Here is a 23,324-nt window from a genome sequence, read left to right on the forward strand (position 1 = left end):
GTGTATAACATAAATATGTGCTTATTGTGAATATGCGCGCACTAAGAAATTGAATCCTTTTTAAAATTTTTCGATATTTTCAACTATTAATATATATACTAGTATTGTAATTATTATTATAACTATTGTTATTATTGTATTTATTAAAATTGTTACTATTGTTATGAAAAACAAAATTTTAATTTTTAAAAAAAAATTGTTTAATTGATATATAAAATTAATTGTTGATAAAGAAGACTTTAAATAATAAACATATATAATTTTGTTGAATTATAATTTAAATAAAAAAAAAAAACTTTCCGAGAGTGTGGGAGGTGAATTGAATATTCGTGAAGAATGCATTGAGGAAGGAACTTATTGCACACGCGGAATACATAAAAGCGATACACACCCGATGATTATGCCTCGTGTCTTATGAATTTTTGCAAAGAAGCGTCATATGCAGGTATATAACATCAATGCATTTCTAAAGCGTCAAAGATTTTTTTTTTTCTCTTCCCAAGAATCATGTTCCGATGAAATCGCAATTTTACTCGTCTTTATAAAAGATATTGATCTTTTACGTTTTAGTCTCGTCTTGATCCCTTCTCTCTCTCTCTCTCTTGAGATGAATATATTTTCTTATAAACGATTGTATATTCTCCACGCACAAAAAAAAAAAAACCTTATTGTCAAAGAATTTGAGTGACACGTGAAAAATTCCTCATATGTATTATTTCGTCGCCATATAATAATTCGAGGAATTTGGCTATCAATAGTTATTAATGATCCTTAAAGGATTCTTATATTAAAAAAAAAAAAATTCTTGAGAAAAACCGTTACAGAAGTGTCAAGTTCAAAAAAAAAATCCTAATGATATATCGAAAAACAATAATTATATTTTTCCCATGACAAGGGTGGAGAAAAAAAATGCACAATTACATATATATATCCTAAAGACTATAAAAAATAAAGCATCCTTTTTAACTATACAATTGTGATGTAAAATTTCCCATGCAATTAAAGAATTGAGTCCTGAGAAAAGATGAGTCTCACTTCGTAAAGAATATATATATGTATTCGTGACAGAGCAGATGCATTATTGCTATAATTTCTCCTGTTTCTCGATCTTCCCCCCATCATGCTTTGCATGATCCGATTGTTTTTAAAAAAGGAGAAGAGTTACTCGGAACTCTTTACAAGGGCAATAACACGACAATAAGAGTCGACCATTCTCCCTATTCTCATTTATCTTGCCTTTCCAGTCAATGGCAATTTGCCATGTGGTCGCCGTCCTCTCTCTCTCTTTTAAAGTCACCTGTGGGAGCTCACGAATTTAACCTTGTCGTTTTATTTTTTCCAGGCAAGGTCAAGGTCAAGGAGGAGAAAGAGGCATCATCGATGGCACCCGGAAGTCCACCAACACCACCGCACACACCGCAAAGTCCACCGAGACAAAATTCATCATCACAATCATCACAAACACAAAATGCAAATTCGCCAATAATTAGCATTCAACAGCAAGGTGTTAATAATTCGCCATTAAGTCAAATTTTAGTACAAAATCCAGCATTGGCACAATTATTGCAACAAAATCCATCAATATTAACACAAAATCCACAATTGGCACAGCTTCTACAACAAAATTTTCATGTACAAATGGGAAACGTTCTTTTCCAGGGTGCACGTCGAGATGATGGAGAAGAGGCGAGGGTGAGTTTATTTTGAAAAAAAAATTTTTCTTTAAATAGTACATAGTTTTATTCTTTTCATCAAACACCTGTTGTTTCAACGGATAAAAGAGGTACCTGCTTGTCAATGTGAATAATAGGGCAGGATTTTCATTTTATATCATCATGATATATAGTTGAGTGTGGGAAAGGAAGAGATGAATATTTAGATTTTTTTTTTCAAATTTTATTTACATTTTTAAATTTTAATCCCTTTAAAGGGTTGGTCATTTAAGTGTTTTTCTCTTTGGCAGATGTTTCTTATAAGAGAGAGAGAGCATTGTTATCTTTATTGTGAGGTTTCTTAAGGGAAGAGACTCTCAATGTAATGGTAATACTAGGTTGTCAATTCTTTTTTTTTTAATTTTATTTCACTTGAATTACATTTCAATTTTTTATTCTTCTCTTCCTTTAAATCACAATTCTCATATATACAATTTAATTGTATATACGAGAAAAATCAATTTTTTCGATAACAGAAAAAAAAAAAAATCAGAACTCATTTTTGAGCCAACGTGACATACATTTTTCAAATACTCATTTTGAGCTCACCCAATCAAAAATTTACTAATGGCGCAGTACTGGCGCAGTACTGACAAGTGTTGGCGCAATACTGGCACCCAGTATTGGCGCCATCAGAGTTGGCGTAACTTTGGGATGATAACATTTTACCAGTATTGGCTGCCAGAGTTGGCACCAGTACCGCTAACCACTACTGGTTCAGTACTGGCCGAGTACTGGCAGTTTTGTAATTTATTGGTATACTTACTCTCTAAATCTGAATTAGTAAAAATGTTTACTAATTTGAATTAGTGACTCACTTTTTGCTTCTGAATTAGTCAAATTTTACTAATAATTAGTAAAATTTTATTAATTTAGTAACTTTTAGTAATTTAGTAACTTTTAGTAATTTAGTAACTTTTAGTGATTTAGTAACTAATTTAGTTACTCTCTAAATCTGAAGTAGTAAAAATATTTACTAATTTGAATATAGTGACTCAATTTTTGCTTCTAAATTAGTAAAATTTTACTAATTATTAGACAAATATAATTTTAGAGACAAATAAATATTTTTGATTTAAATAAAAATTTTATTTATGACAAATAGAATTTTTATTTACGCCAATTGAATTCTCTGGGTAGGGCCCATGATTATTCCATAAAAATCGTTATAGTTGGAATTTTAATTTTAAAGAATTTTATAAAAAATATTTTTTTGATTTTTCTAATTAGAATTTGCCGCCGAATTTCCTGTTTAAATGAATTTTTACTTAATAAAATTCTTATGTACTGAATTTTAATTGTACAAAATTCTTAAAAAAAAAAACAGAATATTTGTTCGAAATTGCAAATGGCCAAACAAATGCAAACAGAAGGGATTTTGGCGCGATTTTTAAAATTGACCAATTATAAATTATCAAGAAACAATCGCGATTGGTCAATTTTAAAAATCGCGCCAAATTCCTTTCTGTTAATTGCATTATTGTTCGGACATTTCCAATTTCGGACAAATAAAAATTCGACATTTTAAGAATTCTTGTATACAGTAAAAATTCAATACATTCATATATAGAAAAAAGATTTCTTTGGATTCAAAAAAAAACAATTTCTTTGACAAATTTTTCTTTGATACAAAGAAAATTTATTTGTTTCAAACAAATTATCTTTGATTCAAAAAAAAAAAAAAAATATTCGTTTCAAAGAAATTTTTTATTTAATTTAAATAAATGTTTATCTTTTCTCTGTGTGTATATAAGCAATTCTGTTATGTAAAAATTCGTTTATAAAAATCAAATTCTTTCAAATTCTAATTCGAAAAATCAAAAATTCGTCTAAAATATCCCAATCAAAAATTTACTACTGGCGTAGTACTGGCACCCAGTATTGGCGCCAGAGTTGGCGTAACTTTGGGATGATAACATTTTACCAGTATTGGCTACCAGAGTTGGCACCAGTACTGGTAACCACTACTGGTTCAGTACTTGCCGAGTACTGGCAATTTTGTAATTTATTGGTATACTTACTCTCTAAATATGAATTAGTAAAAATGTTTACTAATTTGAATTAGTGACTCACTTCTTGCTTATGAATTAGTTAAATTTTACTAATAATTAGTAAAATTTTACTAATTTAGTAACTTTTAGTAATTTAGGAACAAATTAAGTTACTCTCTAAATCTGAATTAGTCAAAATGTTTACTAATTTGAATTAGTGACTCACTTATTGCTTCTGAATTAGTTAAATTTTACTAATAATTAGTAAAATTTTACTAATTTAGTAACTTTTAGTAATTTAGTAACTAATTTAGTTACTCTCTAAATCTGAATTAGTAAAAATGTTTACTAATTTAAATTAGTGACTCACTTTTTGCTTCTAAATTAGTAAAATTTTACTAATTATTATTAAACATTTTAACTTAATTAGTCTTAATTAGTAGAACTTAACTAGTAGAACTAATTAGAACTTAATTAGTAAAATTTTACTAATTATTAGTCAAATTTAACTAATTATTAGTAAAATTTAACTAATTCAGAAGCAAAAAGTGAGTCACTAATTCAAATTAGTAAACATTTTTACTAATTCAGATTTAGAGAGTAGGAAAAAGTATCTGAAATTTTTAGTCACCTAACACAAATTAAATATTATAATTAAATTAGTCAACTAACTAATTAATATTTTATTATATAAAATCGAAAACACCAAGAATTTTTATTCTTTATCATATAATATATATTGCAAATTATTATTTTAAAAAATCAAAAAATCAAAATTAGATTATGTTTATTATAAAACCAAAGTTTTGAGAAAAAAAAGTATACGTAATTTTTTGTAAGTTTATAAACTTTCGGGTAATAATATTTAATTTTAAGTTTTTTTTTCAAAAGTTTAATAACTATTTTTATTCACCTATATATTTGCATTAAAATAAATTTTTGAAATCACTTTTTTAAGAAAATAAAAGTTGGTTTTTTGATTTTTAACAAGTGTTGTCAAGAAAATTTTAAAAAAATTTTTATTTTTATCGTTTAAATTTTTTTTTTTTTTGGTTTATTGAATATCTGAAAACAATAAGAAAACTTGCAAAATGTTATTGGAATTGGTCTCAGGAAACTATTTTTATTTAAATAATTTAACCCACAGAAAAGTATAAAATAAAATACATTTTAATTTTTGAAAAATAAAATCAAGGTGAAAAAATTGTTATAAACAAAATATTTAAACAAAAAAGATTCATCGGGTTCACTCTAGAAATTTTTGTGTAAACTAGTATTAATCAAAAAGAAAATCTATTTGCCCAGCCTCGGCAGCCAATACTGAACCAATACTGCGCCAGTATTCAATTCTGGTATAATACTGAAATTTTTGTTTTTTTTTCTGTGAAAATTTGACTTAATCAATATATATAGTAAAAATTATCGCACATATACCAGACATTAGAATGACAGTGAAAGCAAAATATATTAAAGAATTATTTATGATGAATAAGTCTGAATTTTTTTTTTTTTTTTTTTGTCGTTCAATTTGATTAATGTTTATATATGACAAATCCGACAGTTGATGTTTCACTTGACGCGTTCAATGTAGTTATAAGGAAAATGTGATTACATAACTCGCTAGCAATAAAAAAAGGATATATAACTTTTTCGCGTTTATATATTATATATATATATAATTTTTAAATGGATGCTTTTAAGAAACATGAATATGACAATTTTCCTCGCAACAATTATCTTTTAAAAAAAAAAACCCGAGGGGAGAGAAACGACCTTTCCGCCTTCTCAATATATATATATATGCAACGTTGGTCTATATTCCTATTATTGAATTCAACAATCATTAAATCATCTGCTTTCAAACGTCTATTCTAGCTTTATTCTCGCAATAACTCATTCTTGATCCAAATCTGTCACTCGACTATTCTCGTATTGTATTATCTTTACTAAAATCTCTGAATCGTTTTACATCAATCCTTCCAACAACTCATTTTTTTATTAACTCTATTTTCTATTGGATTATTTTCATAACAATTTTGATTTATTTTAATATGAACGAACTAATAAAAAAAAAAAGACAATGGAATGTAAAAACCAAATTGCTAAATGAAAAAAAAAAAAGTGCGATTAGATTCGCAAACGGGACTTTCCGTATTGTTTTAACTTTAATCGTTCATAGCGAATAATAAATGAAAATATTTATCGCCTCTTGAAAAGAATAAGTTATATCACATCGATTTATAGCCTTTCAAATCTTCTTTCCTTTTATAAATTCTTTCTCCTAGATTCCATTATTATTTCTTTATTCAAAGTTAATTCGTCTTAATAGTCGAAACCTTGTAACGCCCGTATAATAAAGAAAATAAATATATCAAATGAGATTTGCTTCATTGATATAATTATATTCGCTTTGTAATTTAAAAATGACAATGTGTGCAAGACAATTTTATAATAAAAATAAATTTTTAAATATAATTCTCTAAATTTAAATAAAATATTGAAGGTAAAATAAAATGAATTTTTGTCCCATATTATTGCTCAAGAACTAATATTTACAAATTGTGATAATGACCCGCAATCTTGAACTCAATTCACGTATATATAATGACGCGGGTCACGCGGGTTCAACTTACAACAAATAGTTAATAGTTAGTTTATAATATGTTTAATTCAAACAAACGATAATATACCTAAAGGAAAATTCTTTTTTTTTCTTTCTAACATTTGCAAAGATAATAATACTTTATATATTGAAAATTCTGCATTAAAAAAAACAAAATTAACATTGCGTACTATAATCAGAAAAAAAATTATTTATTATTTATGCTAATATAATAACGCTTCAAGAAAACAAAAAATCGGAAAAATACATTTGAACATTAAAAAAAAAGGAATCTATTATATATATATATAATTTGGAAATTTTTCAAAAACAAATCTTTAAGATTTAATCTCGCGTGGAATCGTGCGAACATTGGTCTAGATCTGATTCGATATCTCTTTGGGTTTTGGTTATCGAGAAATCAAAAGAAGCTCTCTCGCGTTTTATCTCGATGAAAAAAAAAAGAGAGAGAGAGAGAGAGAAAAAAAACAAGAACAAGAAGAATCGTCCCGCGAACGATAGGAATAACCCGCAGTGTATTATATACGAATTCCGGCTTGAATCCCATACAGGGAGAATTGAAATTATTCCCCCGATTTTTGTCGTGTCGTTTACATTATTTTCGCCTTTGAATATTAATGGGCATATGCTCTCCGGCGTTATGGCACAAGAAGTAACAACGGCGTATAATACTTGACTCTTAACGTTATTCTATTGTTTGCAAATCAGCTCTATTGTTTTCTCATATATACCTCTAGTGTCTCCTTTTCCCTCCCCTTTTTCTCTTCTCCCACTTTCTGGCATTTCTCTCTCTCTCTTTCTTTTTAAGTTTATTCACTCCTTCTTTCTCCCTCGATATTCTCTCCATGAAAAAAATAAAAAAAAAATTACTCTGTTTCGAGAAGTACATTTTGCTCTCGATCTATGATATTAAATGCTCGCGCGGGTTTATATCGATTGTAAACATCATGATGAGGCGAGATTCAAATTAAATATATCCCTTATATTATCTTATTTCCTTCGTTTTAAAAATGAAAAGTATTTAAAGAATTATCAGTGAAAAAATTATTTAGGGTCAACTGGGGTAAATCCGAACGCTTTTAGTAAGTTTCAACAATAACATAAGTTTTTTCTTAAAAAAAAAATACTTCCGGTATTCTGGTGCATGAAGTTGTTACTTTACTTCCATAGAACAATTTTATGGGGTAGAAAAAATTTTTGATAAATTACAATCGCAGGAAACTTAGCGTTCGTATTTACCTCGATACTTTGCAACTTTCCTAAAATATGGGGGTAAATACGAACGCCACTGTATTTCAGAAAAATCTTAGGGAAAATAAATTTAAAGTATTGCAATTGTTAAACTTATATAAAAACTCAAAAAAAATACGATAATAAACCTATTATGTAATAATGCATCATATATAAATACAAAAATCAAACAGGTTAAAAATTAAAATGCATTACACAATTAAAACCTTCAATAACTTTATCAAATCATAACGGATTTTTGCAAAACTTGCTACAGAAAGTATTTTGGAGTGATTGAATGTAAATACAAAAATAAAAGTCAAATTTTTTAAATTCAAAATGGCGGACTTTCCTAAAACTTATTTTTAAAAATGATCAAATTTGCTAACCCTGAAACCCCCCGAGTAACAATTTTCGAGCGAATCCAATGAATTTTTTAATTCTCGTCCGCCATTTTGAATTTTTAAAAACTGACTTCAAATTGGTAATTAGCGACCCCAAAAACCGTAGAATACCAAATTTTATTAAGATCCTGAAAAACTTTTTTCAACAAACCATTTGGCAAAAAAATTGAAACACTCCTTCGAGAGAACAGAGATTAAGTTTCTGCTTATTAATTACTAACGAGGATACGTATAGAAAGAAAAACTTTTTTCTATGTACTTTTATAATGTTAAAATAATAGTGTAATCAAATAAAAACAATTTTGTGCGGCTTTGATGTAAAAAAAAATTATTAAAAATACCGTTCGGATTTACCCCAGTTTTCCAATTTTCTTGGGTAAATACGAACGGTCTGATATTATTAATAAAATTTTACAGAAGGCAAAAATCAAATATAGTTTCTGTTCTAGTATTCATAACAAACAATTATAAATAATAAAATGAATTTTTAGCTTCTTTTTCTTCAAATACGAGACAAAATACTGAAAGAGTGTCATCTTTGATTTTCAATCTTTTTTGCAATACTTGTTATCTTTGTTTATGCTGTTGCTAATTAACAAACAAAAAATGGGATAATACTTAGAATCTCTTCAAGAGGATCTGAGGTAAAAATTCTCATATCGAACTTATTTTTAAAAATTTTAATTAAGCTGAAATAATTAGCGTTCGGATTTACCCCCCGTTCGGATTTACCCCGACTGACCCTAATTCAATAAAATAATTTTTTATAAATAATTTTTTTGTATTTGAAACAAATATATAATTTAAATTTACTTAATAATTATATATCCTAACCAAAAATTTCAGTATTATACCAGAGTTGACTACTGGCGCAGTACTGGTTTAGTATTGGCTGACGAGACTGCACTGAAAAAAAAATTTATTTGATTCAAATACTCAATTACTTGAGTATTATCAAATAAATCTTTATTTGAACCAAATAATTTTTATTTGAATTAAATAAATTGTATTTGAACCAATAATTTATGTATTTGAAACAAATATCATTTAATTTACTCAAATAATAATTATTTGATACAAATAAATATTTATTTGATAATTGTCAAGTAATCGAGTATTTGAACCAAATAAATTTTTTTTTTCAGTGTGGGCAGTTTGTACTGAACCAGTACTGGTATTTTCATTGTATCAGTACTGGTGCAGTACCACCCTCTCAGTACTGACCAACCAGTACTGAGCCGATATTGAGCCAGTACTGGCTCAAATAGATTTTCTTTTTGATTAATACTAGTTTATACAAAAAGTTCTAGAGTGAACCCGCTGAATCTTTTTTGTTGAAATATTTTGTTTATAAAAATTTTTTCACCTTAATTTTATTTTTCAAAAATTAAAATGTATTTTATTTAATACTTTTCTGTGGGTTAAATTATTTAAATAAAAAGATTCCTGCGACCAATTCCAAAAACATTTTGCAAGATTTTCTTATTGCTTTCAGATATATTCAATAAACCAAAAAAAAAAAAATTTTAAACGATAAAAATAAAAATTTTTAAAAATTTTCTTGACAACACTTGTTAAAACTCAAAAAAACAACTTTTATTTTCTTAAAAAAGTGATTTCAAAAATTTATTTTAATGCAAATATATATGTGAATAAAAATAGATATTAAACTTTTGAAAAAAAAACTTAAAATTAAATATTATTACCCAAAAGTTTATAAACCTACAACAAAAATTACGTATACTTTTTTTTCTCAAAACTTTGGTTTTATAATAAACATAATTTAATATTTATTTTTTGATTTTTTAAAATAATAATTTGCAATATATATATTATGATAAAGAATAAATATTCTTGGTGTTTTCGATTTTATATAATAAAATATTAATTAGTTAGTTGAATAATTTAATTAATATTTAATTTGTCTTGGGTTACTAAAAATTTCAGACACTTTTTCCTACTCTCTAAATCTGAATTAGTAAAAATGTTTACTAATTTGAATTAGTGACTCACTTTTTGCTTCTGAATTAGTTAAATTTTACTAATAATTAGTAAAATTTTACGAATTAAGTTCTAATTAGTTCTACTAGTTAAGTTCTACTAATTAAGACTAATTAAGTTAAATTTTACTAATAATTAGTAAAATTTTACTAATTAAGTTCTATTTAATTCTACTAGTTAAGTTCTACTAATTAAGACTAATAAAGTTAAATTTTACTAATAATTAGTAAAATTTTACTAATTTAGAAGCAAAAAGTGAGTCACTAATTCAAATTAGTAAACATTTTTACTAATTCAGATTTAGAGAGTAACTAAATTAGTTACTAAATTACTAAAAGTTACTAAATTAGTAAAATTTTACTAATTATTAGTAAAATTTAACTAATTCAGAAGCAATAAGTGAGTCACTAATTCAAATTAGTAAACATTTTTACTAATTCAGATTTAGAGAGTAAGTATACCAATAAATTACAAAATTGCCAGTACTCGGCCAGTACTGAACCAGTAGTGGTTACCAGTACTGGTGCCAACTCTGGTAGCCAATACTGGTAAAATGTTATCATCCCTAAGTTACGCCAACTCTGACGCCAATACTGGGTGCCAGTACTACGCCAGTAGTAAATTTTTGTTTGGGATATTTTAGACGAATTTTTTATTTTTCGAATTAGAATTTGAAAGAATTTGATTTTTATAAACGAATTTTTACATAACAGAATTGCTTATGTACACACAGAGAAAAGATAAACATTTATTTGAATTAAATAAAAAATTTCTTTCAAACGAATATAATTTTTTTTTTTTTGAATCAAAGATAATTTGTTTGAAACAAATAAATTTTCTTTGTATCAAAGAAAAATTTGTCAAGGAAATTGATTTTCTTGAATCCAAAGAAATCTGTTTTCTATATGATAATGTATTGAATTTTTACTGTATACCAGAATTCTTAAAACGTCGAATTTTTATTTGTCCGAAATTGCAAATGTCCGAACAATAATGCAATTTACAGAAAGGAATTTGGCGCGATTTTTAAAATTGACCAATCACGATTGTTTCTTGATAATTTATAATTGGTAAATTTTAAAAATCGCGCCAAAATCCTTTCTGTTTGCATTTGTTTGGCCATTTGCAATTTCGGATAAATATTCGATTTTTTTTTTATTAAGAATTTTGTACAATTAAAATTCGGTACATAAGAATTTTATTAAGTAAAAATTCATTTAAACAGGAAATTCTGTGGCAAATTCTAATTAGAAAAATCAAAAAACTATATTTTATAAAATTCTTTAAAATTAAAATTCTAACTATAACGATTTTTATGGAATAATCATGGGCCCTATACCCAGAGAATTTAATTGGCGTAAATAAAAATTCTATTTGTCATAAATAAAATTTTTATTTAAATCAAAAATATTTATTTCTCTCTAAAATTATATTTGTATCTGGGGTGTAAAATTTAATTTGTCATTCTTAAAAATTTTCTTCTAATCTCAAAAACTAATTTGGCCCTCTTAAATGTCATTTTACGATCTCTATTAAATTCTCCTTACGTGTGGAATAACTTTTCAATGAAAAAAAAAAAAAAAAAACAAAATTAAAGCCTCTATTCTGAAAAGTAATTGACTCTGGTGAGATAATTAAAAGTCTCCGGCGTTGGTTTGTCGATGGCTACGGTTTTTGGGAGTTTGTAAAAGGTCTCGCAAAACAATTTCTGATTGAAAATGACAAAAAAAAGTTTAAGTCCTTATTCCCAATACAGTGGAATAACAGAGACGTCACTTTTTACCAATTGGTATTGAATTCGAACTTGCGGTTTCGATCTCTCTCTCTCTGATCGTTCTCAAACTTTTTTTTACTGAATTGGAATTAGAGGACAAAAATAGCTCACGAACAGTGAATCCAAACTTTCTAGGAAATCATTGAAAAAAAAACACCAATCTATTTTCTATTTAAAATTGTGAAAAAAAATTATTTCTTTTTTTAAAAAAATCGTATTATTAACGATTAATTATTGTAATTATCCATCGAGAATGATAATTGACAATTAAGAGTGAGTCTTATTTTTTTTTTTTGTACTGGAAATTGATTAAGAGAAACAAGAAAAAGAGAATGATTAGCATCGATGTTGCAAACGACTTTATGAATTCAGTTTCGTCGTCGTCTTGAATCGGATCTTATCTAAGGCTTCGGAAATCGTACAGGATTCGAATAATTTGAACCACCGATGGGGCTTCGGGGAGACTCTCTTCTCCTTTCTTTTTTTTGTGCCCTCCCCCCCTTTCTCTCTCTCTCTCTCACTCCTTTGCCCTGATGTCGAGTACCACCCAGACGTCTCTCACGACTTTAATTTTACTTTGAATGATTTTATTTGAATTTAATTATTTTACTCATTTTACAATTCTCAGCGACTGTCATTCATTCTCATCAAATTTAAAAAAAAATAAATCAGTAATTGATATTTTACTAATTTAATCAGTAAATTTCTACTAATTGTCAGTTGCTTAATTTTCGCTATGACAATTAGTAGATTTCTCATGCTAATCAGTAAAATATGACTGATTCAGATTTAGAGAGTAGGAAATATTTCCGGACAATGTCAATTAGTCTTTTAAAATATAACCCAGGTGAAAAAATTAACGTTACTAACGTTACTAATGTTACTAACGTTACTAATGTTACTAACGTTACTAATGTTACTAAAGTTAGTACCTATAAAAAAATTAAGAGTTTCTAAAATATATTTTCACAGAAACTTTGCACTACTTTCCCATTACCACTTTCACTTCCACTTAAACTTTTTATAATTTTCATTCCCATTTCCACTTATACTTTTTCTAATTCTCATTCTCACTTCTACTCTTTCTAATTCTCATTCCCACTTCACTTCCACTTTTTCTAATTTTCATTCCCATTCCTATTTCCACTTCCAGTTTTTTTATATTCATTGCCACTACCACTTTTTCTAATTCTCATTCTCACTTTCACTTCCACTTCCACTTGTTCCAATTTTCATACCCATTTTCACTTCCACTTTTTCTAATTTTCATTCCCATTCCTATTTCCACTTCCAGTTTTTTATATTCATTGCCACTACCACTGTTTCTAATTCTCATTCCCACTTTTACTTCCACTTCTACTCTTTCTAATTCTCATTCCCACTTCACTTCCACTTTTTCTAATTTTCATTCCCATTCCTATTTCCACTTCCAGTTTTTTTATATTCATTGCCACTACCACTTTTTCTAATTCTCATTCCCACTTTCACATTTCACTTTCACTTTCCCACAATGGAAGTGCGAATGAGAATTAGAAAATTAGAATTTTAATTCTCTTTCCCACTTTCCCATTTCACTTTCACTTTCCCACAATGGAAGTGCGAATGAGAATTAGGAAATTAGAATTCTAATTTTCATTCCCACTTTCACATTTCACTTTCACTTTCCCACAATGGAAGTGCGAATGAGAATTAGAAGAAGTGGAAGTGGTAATGTAAATAAAAAAGTGAAAGTGAAAATGGGCATGAAATTTATAAAAAGTGGAAGTGAAAATGGGAATGAAAATTAGAAAAAGTGGAAGTGGAAACGGTAATGAAAATAAAAAAGTAAAAGTGATAATAGGAATAAAAATGATAAAAAGTGCGGGTAAGAACATTAAATACTCCCTGGTGGTCGATTTTCGACAAGTTTCTGCAAAAATACAATTTAGAAACATTTTCTTAATTTTTTTATAGGTACTAACGTTAGTAACATTAGTAACGTTAGTAATATTAGTAACGTTAGTAATGTTAATTTTTCTACCTGGGAAATTTTAATAATTAAATTTTATTTATTAATCCCGACGATCGACTCAACGGAAGTCGTTTGAAATTATATTCGATGCAGCCATTGTACTTGCTTCAAGGAAGGTCACTGCTCCCCGATGCATATGTTCGCTTAATTTCCCAAGTTCTATATTTATTATTATTAAATTAATTTAGAATAATTTATTGTTAATAAGTAGCGTTAAAAAAAAGAGTTAAACATTTTTTAAATACCTAAAATATTTAAAAAATAATAATTTTATTAAATTATAAAATTAAAATTATTATTTTTTTTCAGTTTCATACTATTATCTATGTTAAATAGTAAATAAGAATAATTATTGTAATAAAACAATCAAATAAAGTTGTTTGTATAATAAAAAAAATATTGTAAAAGCACTATCATTTTAAGTATTATGGATTTGCATAAAATATGCAAAGAATAAATGTTATAAATTATGTGATTTATTGATGAAAAACATTAAGGAAAAGAAGAAACATAAAAGCTGTATATTTTTTTTCTGTAAATTACAACGCAATATTTTTCGTTAAATCTCCATTGTTGCTTATAAATAACGATCGGGTAACGGAATTTATATAATATATATTGTAAATTTTTTGCGTTTTTTTTTAAATAGGATATTAACAGATAAATCGCTATTTATGGAATCGTTAAACGACTCTTGCACATTTTTCAATTAGAGATCTCTATTAAATGAACTCGAGGTCACTTAATATGCGACATATACCAATCGCCACTGTTCCTATATATATATAAACATTTTATCTCAATTTTTATAATCATTAAATCATTTATGAAGAAAATTTTCTCGAAATTTTTTTAGAAGAGAAAAAAATGTGAGCCTAATAAAAAAATTCCACACTTTATTGGATAAAGGAGACAATAAAAAATTGACACTTGTCAGTTGTCTCTCGATAAAAATACTTTTTTTTTTTCTCTCGTAAGATTTCAATTAAACAAAACGAGGTCATACTTTGCACGCGACGATCATTCGTTTTTTTGCGTATACAAGACCCTCTCTTTTAAAATTTTTTTAATGATTAACAAATTCCAGGCGTATAATTTTTTTTTTTCTCTTTTAATAGGATATTGTCTTTTCTCGCGCAGTGATATTGCATTGTTAATTATAATATTTTTATTTCAGGTTCCACCGACAATAGCAAACTTGGCAGCAATGAAAGTGGATGCAGCTGATCCAAAGGTTTCCGGTGAGTTAAATATTTCCTTCTTTCTGATAAAATAGAATGTAGAGAAAAAAAAAAATCTCTAATGACATTTAAATAAGCAACTTCTGCATTTTCGTGACTACTGATGAGAGTAACAATCAGCAAAAATTATTCAAAGAATTTCTATTTACAAGTGTCAATTATTATTTAAATTGGTTTTCAAATATTGTCATTTGCGAAAAATGTTTTTTATTTCCGAGAATAAGAAAAAATTGATTTTTTTTTCTTTCTTTTGGTGCCAATTTGTTTTTTTTTTTTTTTTTTAAATGATTTTTTTTTATACTCGCGACTATAAAGTTCTCTGCAATAAACTGTATAATCTGTCGAATCAAGTTGTCCCAGCTTTCAACGTTTCGGTCCAGGGGCTCTTCCCCCTTTATTGGAATATCCGCCCACAGCATTATGGGAATTATCAAGGAAATAGGATGAGTGTTCCTATATATATATATACTCAAAAAGGGTGCAAATCTTTTTTTCCCCCTAATTTCTATATCGGCAACAATTTTTTGAACATTATTTAGCGAAAAAGCATATTTTCAATTATAATAATTATTTTTATTAATAATTATTAATTATTAATTTAATTATTTCCAAAAATTATCGTACCATAAATATTTAAAATCTCATTATAATAGAACAAGTTAAAACAAAAGTTCATATATATAAAGAAATGTGTCCAATAATGCAGATTGAAAGAAACCAAAATCATTAATCAACATAACCGGTCCTAATTCAAGGTTCCGGTCCATTTTAAAAAGCCATTCCTTCTTTTTTCTCATACCACGCCACCAATTCGCAAATATTTCCCATTCGCCAATTACAAAACGTTTTTCATTTTTTTTTTTTTGCAACTAAATTATTAACTCTGAATCGTATAACAGAATGCAATAAATATTATTCTCTTTTTCTCATTCGAGATTCTTGAAACTGTTTAAGGGAACGAATCCCTTCTCCCCCCCCTCGACCCCCCCTAAAACCCTTCGATATATATCGCGAGGAATGAAAAGATGAAAGAAGTCGATCGTGATCACGACGATTCATATTGGAAGAGAGAGGGGGGGAAGATATCGTGGGGGCGGAGAAATCAAGGGGGGAGGAGGCATATGAGGGGTGGTGGGGGGAAATAAAGAAGGGAAGAGGAGAAGGCCACGTGGTATACGTTTCTCTCTCTCTCTCTCTCTCTCTCTCTCTCTCTCTCTCTCTCTTTCTCTCTCTTTCTCTCAATGGACAAATCTCACGAGTCTTCGAGACATTCCCACAATATTTCGGTCTGTTATATCCAATAAAAGACAAGGACGAATATTCGATATATAGAGAAAGATGCATAAGGGAGTTGATGTATAAAGCAAAATACAATAAAAAAGTACGAAGCGCGCGTCCGTCGCGAGCAGAGAGAGAGAGAGAGAGAGAGAGAGAGAGAGAGAGAGGTAGGGGGGGGAGAAAGAGAGGAGCCAGCAATCAAAGCTGATTAAGCCCACAACTGGGGAATCTGTGGGGCCAGTGTCTCACGCCAATCTCGACCAATCAGCCTGGTGGCCGGGGAGATTTAAAAAATAGAATGCCTACTGTCAATTGTCCCATAATTTAAATAAATCGAATAAATGGACAAAGTGGCCAATTAGAGTAGTTGCTGTTGCTGCTTTAACGTATTATTCTCTTTCTCGGTCTCTTCTCTAAACTCCCTTAACTTTTCGCCTTTCCTTTTACTGTATCTCCATCTTCTTTTATCAACCCCCCTCCTCACCCCCCTCACTCTCTTTCTCTTTCCCCACTTTTATTGTAATTGAAAATCTTCTAGTATTCACTATTTCATAATCTTCTTCTCGTTTGCATGAATTGCTCTTGATTAAAGACTTGTTGGTCTTCCTCTATTTCTATTTATCCCTAAATTGAGTAATATATATATATATACACTGGGGGGAAAAAAAAATTTAATTTAAATAATCAGTAATTTCACTATTTTTTTTTTTTTATTATTTGCTCTCTAAATCTAAATTTTAGGATGAAAATCATGAATTTCAAATCACTTTTTTGAATTAGTGCCACAGAAAATTAAAAGGCATTAAAATATAAGCTGCAACGCTTATTATTTTAATTCAATTTTGCTTATTTTAATCCATTTTGGTATTAAAATAAGCAAAATTGGATTAAAATAATAATAAAAATAATAAAATAATAATAATCCAATTTTGCTTATTTTAATCCATTTTGGTATTAAAATAAGTAAAATTGGATTAAAATAAGCGAAATTGGATTAAAATAATAATAAAATTGGATTAAAATAATAATAAAAATAATAAAATAATAATAATCCAATTTTGCTTATTTTAATCCATTTTGGTATTAAAATAAGCGAAATTGGATTAAAATAATAATAAAATTGGATTAAAATAAGCAAAATTGGATTAAAATAATAATAAAAATAATAAAATAATAATAATCCAATTTTGCTTATTTTAATCCATTTTGGTATTAAAATAAGTAAAATTAGATTAAAATAATAAGCCTTGCAGCTTATTTTAATGCCTTTTAATTTTCTGAGTGTGCAAAAAAAAAATTTTCTTGTCGAATTAGTAAAATTTAACATAATTCAAAAGCAAAAAAATGAGTCACTAATTCAAATTAGTTAACATTTTTACTAATTCTAGAGAGTGAATCTAAATAATATTAGTCAAACGACAGCAAATAATGTATATATATATATGACATTTACGCGGGTCGAATAGCGCAAGTTAATGATTCTCAGAAAGGAACGAGAGTTCTAAATGCTCCTCTTTTATATATATATATATATTTATATTAAAAAATACCGAGATAGATCTGATTCGATGGTAATTATAACAATTGGGCAATTTCCTTTCTCTCTTTTTTATACGCTTTCAGTTTCAATAATAAAAATCATCATCCAAGCCATATATGAAACAAGAATTGAACTCACTTTTCTCGTCCCCTATATATTCATTTTGATTAATCTTTCAAATTTTTAAGTATATATGATTAATATTTATTCAATGTATTTCCATAATTTTTATTAAATAAAAAAAAACACTTTTAGGAAAACTTCTTTACCAAATTAAAATTGAAAATTCCCTAAAAAATTATTCGCAAAAAAAAAAAATGTTACGAAATTACATATATGCGAAAACAAAAATAGAACTTTTATCTCAAATTCGGTATAAAAATTAACTGCAACTTTTATCCTATAGTTGAAGGTACCGCCGTCTATAGTTAAAACTACCCGCAAAACAAAATTTATCCAACTTTTTTTCTGTGATATGAAATTTTCAAAATACACACAAATTTCGTGGAATTATCAAAATTTTTGGGAAAAACTTCTTTGCCTAATAGAAATTAAAAATTTCCTTAGAAATTATCGGCAAAAAAAAAAAATTTTACACTGACAATGAGAGAAAAGATTGGTTGGGTTTACCATTTTTAGTTATAGTAAACAATACTGCTGCTAATTGATTAATTGTGGTTACTATTTTTATTCCTTGGCATAACTATTTTATTACTTATGGTTTAACTAATTAGTTTGTTGGAATAACTATATTTAATTAGTTACCTTATACTGAAAAAAGGATTTGGTATTAACAACCAAACGTTTGGTTGGTATTTAAACCAAAATTTTTTTTGTTGAATCAACAAAATTTTGGTTGTCCCAATCAAATTTTAATTAGGACAACAAAAATCCTTTTTTTCTAATTTTGGTTGTGTCAAACAAATTTCGGTTGTGTCAAATAAATTTTGATTGAGACAATTAAAATTTTGTTGATTCAACAAAAAAATTTTGGTTGCTTAAATATACCAACCAAACGTTTGGTTGTCAATACCAAATCCTTTTTTCAGTGATACTAAATGAAATTTACTAACTAAATTAGGCTTACTAACTAAATGGTAACTGTAACTAATTTAAATTAGCAAAAAAATACTAACGAAATTGTAATCGCAATCAATCGTTTCTCTCACAATCAGTGTAGCGGAAATAGAAAATTTTTGAAATACACAAGTTTCGTAAAATTACCAAAACTTTTTGGTAATAACTTTCTTTTTGCCTAACAAAAAATTGAAATTTTTTTTCTTATCCAAAGTTTTGAAAAAATTCATCCATAAATAATTGAAGTAAAAATACAAAAATTAAAATTACCAAAATTCTTGGACAAAATTACTTTACTGCATATATATATAAAAATTGAAATTTACACAATAGTATAGAAAAATGTACAAACATTTTTTACAATGTATAAGTATAACTCACAGAAGATAAGGAAGCTCATGATAGCAAAGTAAGAGATGGAACAAGGCTGAACAGAGCAGGCAAATAACAAATAAAGCATAAACGGGAGCTACAATAAATAACTGGTGCATATACCGGCAAAGCTGAAAGTAGATATATTCTTCTCTATATCTTTTTGGATATGTATATTTAAGACATATGCGGTTATTTTTCTTCTCTTTCTCTTTCACGCCTCCGCTAGAAATTCTAATAGGTATATGGATAAGACGTAATATACTCAACAAAGAGCTCTAGGGGCTTTAGCTGTTTCTTCTTACAATTTTTCCTTCTTTTTTTTTGCTTTCTTATTTTAACAAGAACAACTATCATATTCTCGATTTATTTATTTCTCAGACAAAATTGCCAAGGGAGTTTGTGTAAAATATAATAGAAGACTTGAGTATAATAATTTACCGCAAATTTAAAAGCAGAAAATTAAATTCAAAAAAATTGTCTTTCTTATGAAGTAAAAATTTATATGATACCTTATTTTAAAAATGATTTTATATTTCTCTTGATTAAATTTACCAAAAGGTGCGAGTGGTAAAAAAATTATTATATATATGGCAAGAAAGATAATTTCATTTGTCTTTTTAATCTTTAAAGTCAACTTTCAGGAAGTTGTTGAAATTTTTATTTGCTTGGTTTTACATGCGATAATAAATTGAATAAATTTACTTTAGAATTATAACTGTAATTTTCCTAATGATAATAGACAAAAAACGTTGAATAAAATTTGTTCACAGAAAATTAAAAGGCATTAAAATAATAAGCGTTGCTGCTTATTTTAATGCCTTTTAATTTTCTGTGCTAGTTTCTGACCAAATAATACTGTTTTTGTACTATTTAGTGGTATAAAACGTACTAGTTTCTGACCAAATAATACTAAAAATTAGTATGGATTTAATTTATTTTCAGTATTATTTGGTCAGAAACTAGTACAGAAAATTAAAAGGCATTAAAATAAGCTTATTATTTTAATCCAATTTTGCTTATTTTAATCCATTTTGGTATTAAAATAAGCAAAATTGGATTAAAATAATAAGCGTTGCAGCTTATTTTAATGCCTTTTAATTTTCTGTGTTGCAATTAATTTTTATACCGATTTTTGGAGTTAAAGTTATTTCTTATTCGTGTTGGTTTTATTCTTTCTTTGAAAATTATACTAAAATCTGTAGTAATTTTTTAGGGTCTAATTATTCTTTTTCGTACAGTTATAATAACACACAGAAAAAACCTGAACTCAAAATGATAGCGTATATGCTACTCATTTTGATATGCAGCAAAAATTGAGTCAGGTTGGTGGCGCCACTGTCTATGTCGTTTATAGCATTGACTCCATTTTTGCTGCATATCAAAATGAGACTAAGTTTTTTTCTGTGAAACAAAATTTTTTAGAATATTACAATTTTCACTAGAATAAATTTTTTTTCTAAAAGAAAATATAATTAAAATGATCGTACATGCGGACACTATTTAATGGTTCATTAGTTGAGAATAACGTCGCTTCTTCTGATGATGCGTCTGTCTGTCTGTCTGTCTGTTCGTTTCAACGTGTACATAGTCTCCTTCCGTTGCTCCTTTTCTCTCTTTTAGATGCAGAGACTGGCAAAGAGAAGTAAAAGGAAAGGAAGAGTGAAAAAGAGAGAGAGAGAGAGAGAAATGAGAAGGAGTGAATAAGAAAGAGAAAGAGTACGTCTCACAGGTGCAGAGATGTAGGTGTAGTATTATATATTCAGGTCCGGTAATGTAACGAGAGCCAAACACTTGCACCGCGGTTTTTATCTCTCTACACACGTTAGGGGAAATATGAGCGATGCATTATTTTTTCGGGTTGACGTATAGTCTTTTTCACTGTTCGCGATCTTGAAACGCAATTTCTTCGTGTTAACACGAGATGCCGTGCTCTAATGCAGTACGTCACGTGGTAAATACTAACGAGAGGAATGAATTATATATACAGGATGCAAAAACACAACCTGATACACTATCGCGCGCGCCAAGTTCAGAAAAAAAACCCCTATGTTCAGACAAATATATCTACTTGTAAAAAAAAATTTTGCACACAGAAGTTTATCTCTATTTCAAAAATTATCAGACAGTTTAGGATTTAGGCGAAATTGTATTTTTTTTACTATTTCCCAAAGGGAAAAAATTTCCAAACAGTTGGATTTATTTTAAAAGTTTAACAGTAAAAATTATATGGAAGGAAATTTTCAATTGGGAAAAATTAATTGTGAATTTTTTACAGTATAAATGAGATTGAGCAACAAAAGTCAACAATTCTACTGACAACTGACGCGAAACGTTATATTACTTTCATATATATAATTTTTGACATCGTAACCCGTGACCTGATATATTGTCCAGTTATATATATTTATACCACCGGTGATTTATTATAAATGACTGCGTAAATTTGTTTTGATTATATGAGAAATTAAACAATGGGGCTTTATAACTAACAATCGTCACTATATAGATTTTTCTTAGTTTGCAATTCGCGTCAAATATATGTAGTAGAATGCGAGTTCATAAACCAGTTATATTGTTGATAGCCTTGGAGAAATAATAGAAAAAGGGTGAAAGGGGTAGAGAGAATTTCATATGCTTCATTTTAATAATATTATAAATTCCATATGACAAAAACCTCCATATCTTTTATATAATTTTACCAAAAATTTATTCTCTCAAAAATAAAGATTTTCTTTAAATTAAAGTGCGATAATTTTTTTCCCATAAAATATGATATTAAAGAAAAAATAAAGAAAATTGCCAACGGCAGTTTTAGTATTTCATTGTTTGTTAACTATTAAAAGTTTGTAGGTCTCATTTTATATTTCAACTGTATATATATATATTAACTCTATAAATAATGGAATGCATTCTTTATTGCTAATATGTCAAAAGTCAAATTGTTATGACAGCTATGATTGTACTACTTCGTTATATACCTTAAGACAATAAATTCCTCTAATTTAATACAAATATAATTATTTTTTCAAATTTACGACATGGAAACTACAAATATAAAAATATAATTTCAAATGAAATGACTTTTTCGCTAAAAAAGAAAAAAATTGTTAAAAAACGAAATTAAAAATTAGAAATACCAGAGACAATTTAGTAAAAAGAGGAATTTTTCGTCAAGGAATTATTACGAGAGCTATAAATCTTTGAATTGTTTCTTGTATGTCAAAAAAGTATATATATATATATAAGAATGAAAGCCGCACCCCTGCTAATCAGGATTGTCCTCGCTTCGGAATTCCACATAATTAACATCCATTTCGCGAATAATAATTACCGGAATCCATTCGTCTTATGGACGTGATTCTCTTTCTTTCTCTTTCTTTCTCTCATAAGAGTCCGCGGTATCGGGAATCGAAGAGTATATAACGCCAAGCCAAGGGTATCCCCCAGACACAATGGCACTCATCGTAAAAAGCATTGGAGCCAACGAAACGCGGTGGATTCGAAATTTTATATTTGGAATTTATTATCGCCCGGGACCGCAACTCCCCTGAAAGAGAGGGGGGGGGCTTCGCACACTGGACCCCAGACTTGAGGCACACGGTGCCGCCGGCCTAATTTATCGTTCCTCAACTTTTTATTAATTTCATCCATTTGGGAATCGACTTCGTATGGCCGATGCTCAACTTCCCTTCCCCCCCTCTCCCCCCATCCCCTTATTTCATGTGTGTATACCCTTATAAACTCCACCCCCTTCTTTATATATATTTCTTTCTTCTTATTCGCAGCAAACATTAAGAAATACACGCATGCAGAATGCATACTCAATCCTTTAACAGAATTGGAATGCTGTTATAATTTTTTATGAGCAACTGAAAAATATATATTTATCGCATCTTCATCTTTTGCGCGTGTAAATATTGATATGATATTTGAATTCAAATGGACCTATTTATTTTCGAAATAAATTCGATATTGGATTTTTGAATTATATATAATTGGTTTTGTCCAATAACTTTCATTTTTTTTTTTCAAAATATGTATTTTATGTATATTAAATGTATTTCATT

General features: G+C 27.8%; 1 protein-coding gene across 4 annotated transcripts in view; it reads left to right on the forward strand.

Moving 5' to 3' along the window:
• The window catches only part of LOC127284252 (uncharacterized), a 116,204-nt gene that overhangs the window by 68,834 nt on the left and 24,046 nt on the right, over positions 1-23,324 (forward strand). For all 4 annotated transcript variants that reach the window (XM_051309608.1, XM_051309611.1, XM_051309609.1 and 1 more), the window contains exons 5-6: positions 1,343-1,692; positions 14,924-14,987. In XM_051309608.1, the coding sequence (XP_051165565.1) occupies positions 1,343-1,692; positions 14,924-14,987 (414 nt within the window). The remainder of the gene's footprint in view (positions 1-1,342; positions 1,693-14,923; positions 14,988-23,324) is intronic.

Source organism: Leptopilina boulardi, unplaced genomic scaffold, assembly GCF_019393585.1.
Source record: "Leptopilina boulardi isolate dan_hultmark-lab unplaced genomic scaffold, ZJU_Lbou_2.1 LbouV2_32, whole genome shotgun sequence".
Classification (NCBI taxonomy): domain Eukaryota; kingdom Metazoa; phylum Arthropoda; class Insecta; order Hymenoptera; family Figitidae; genus Leptopilina; species Leptopilina boulardi.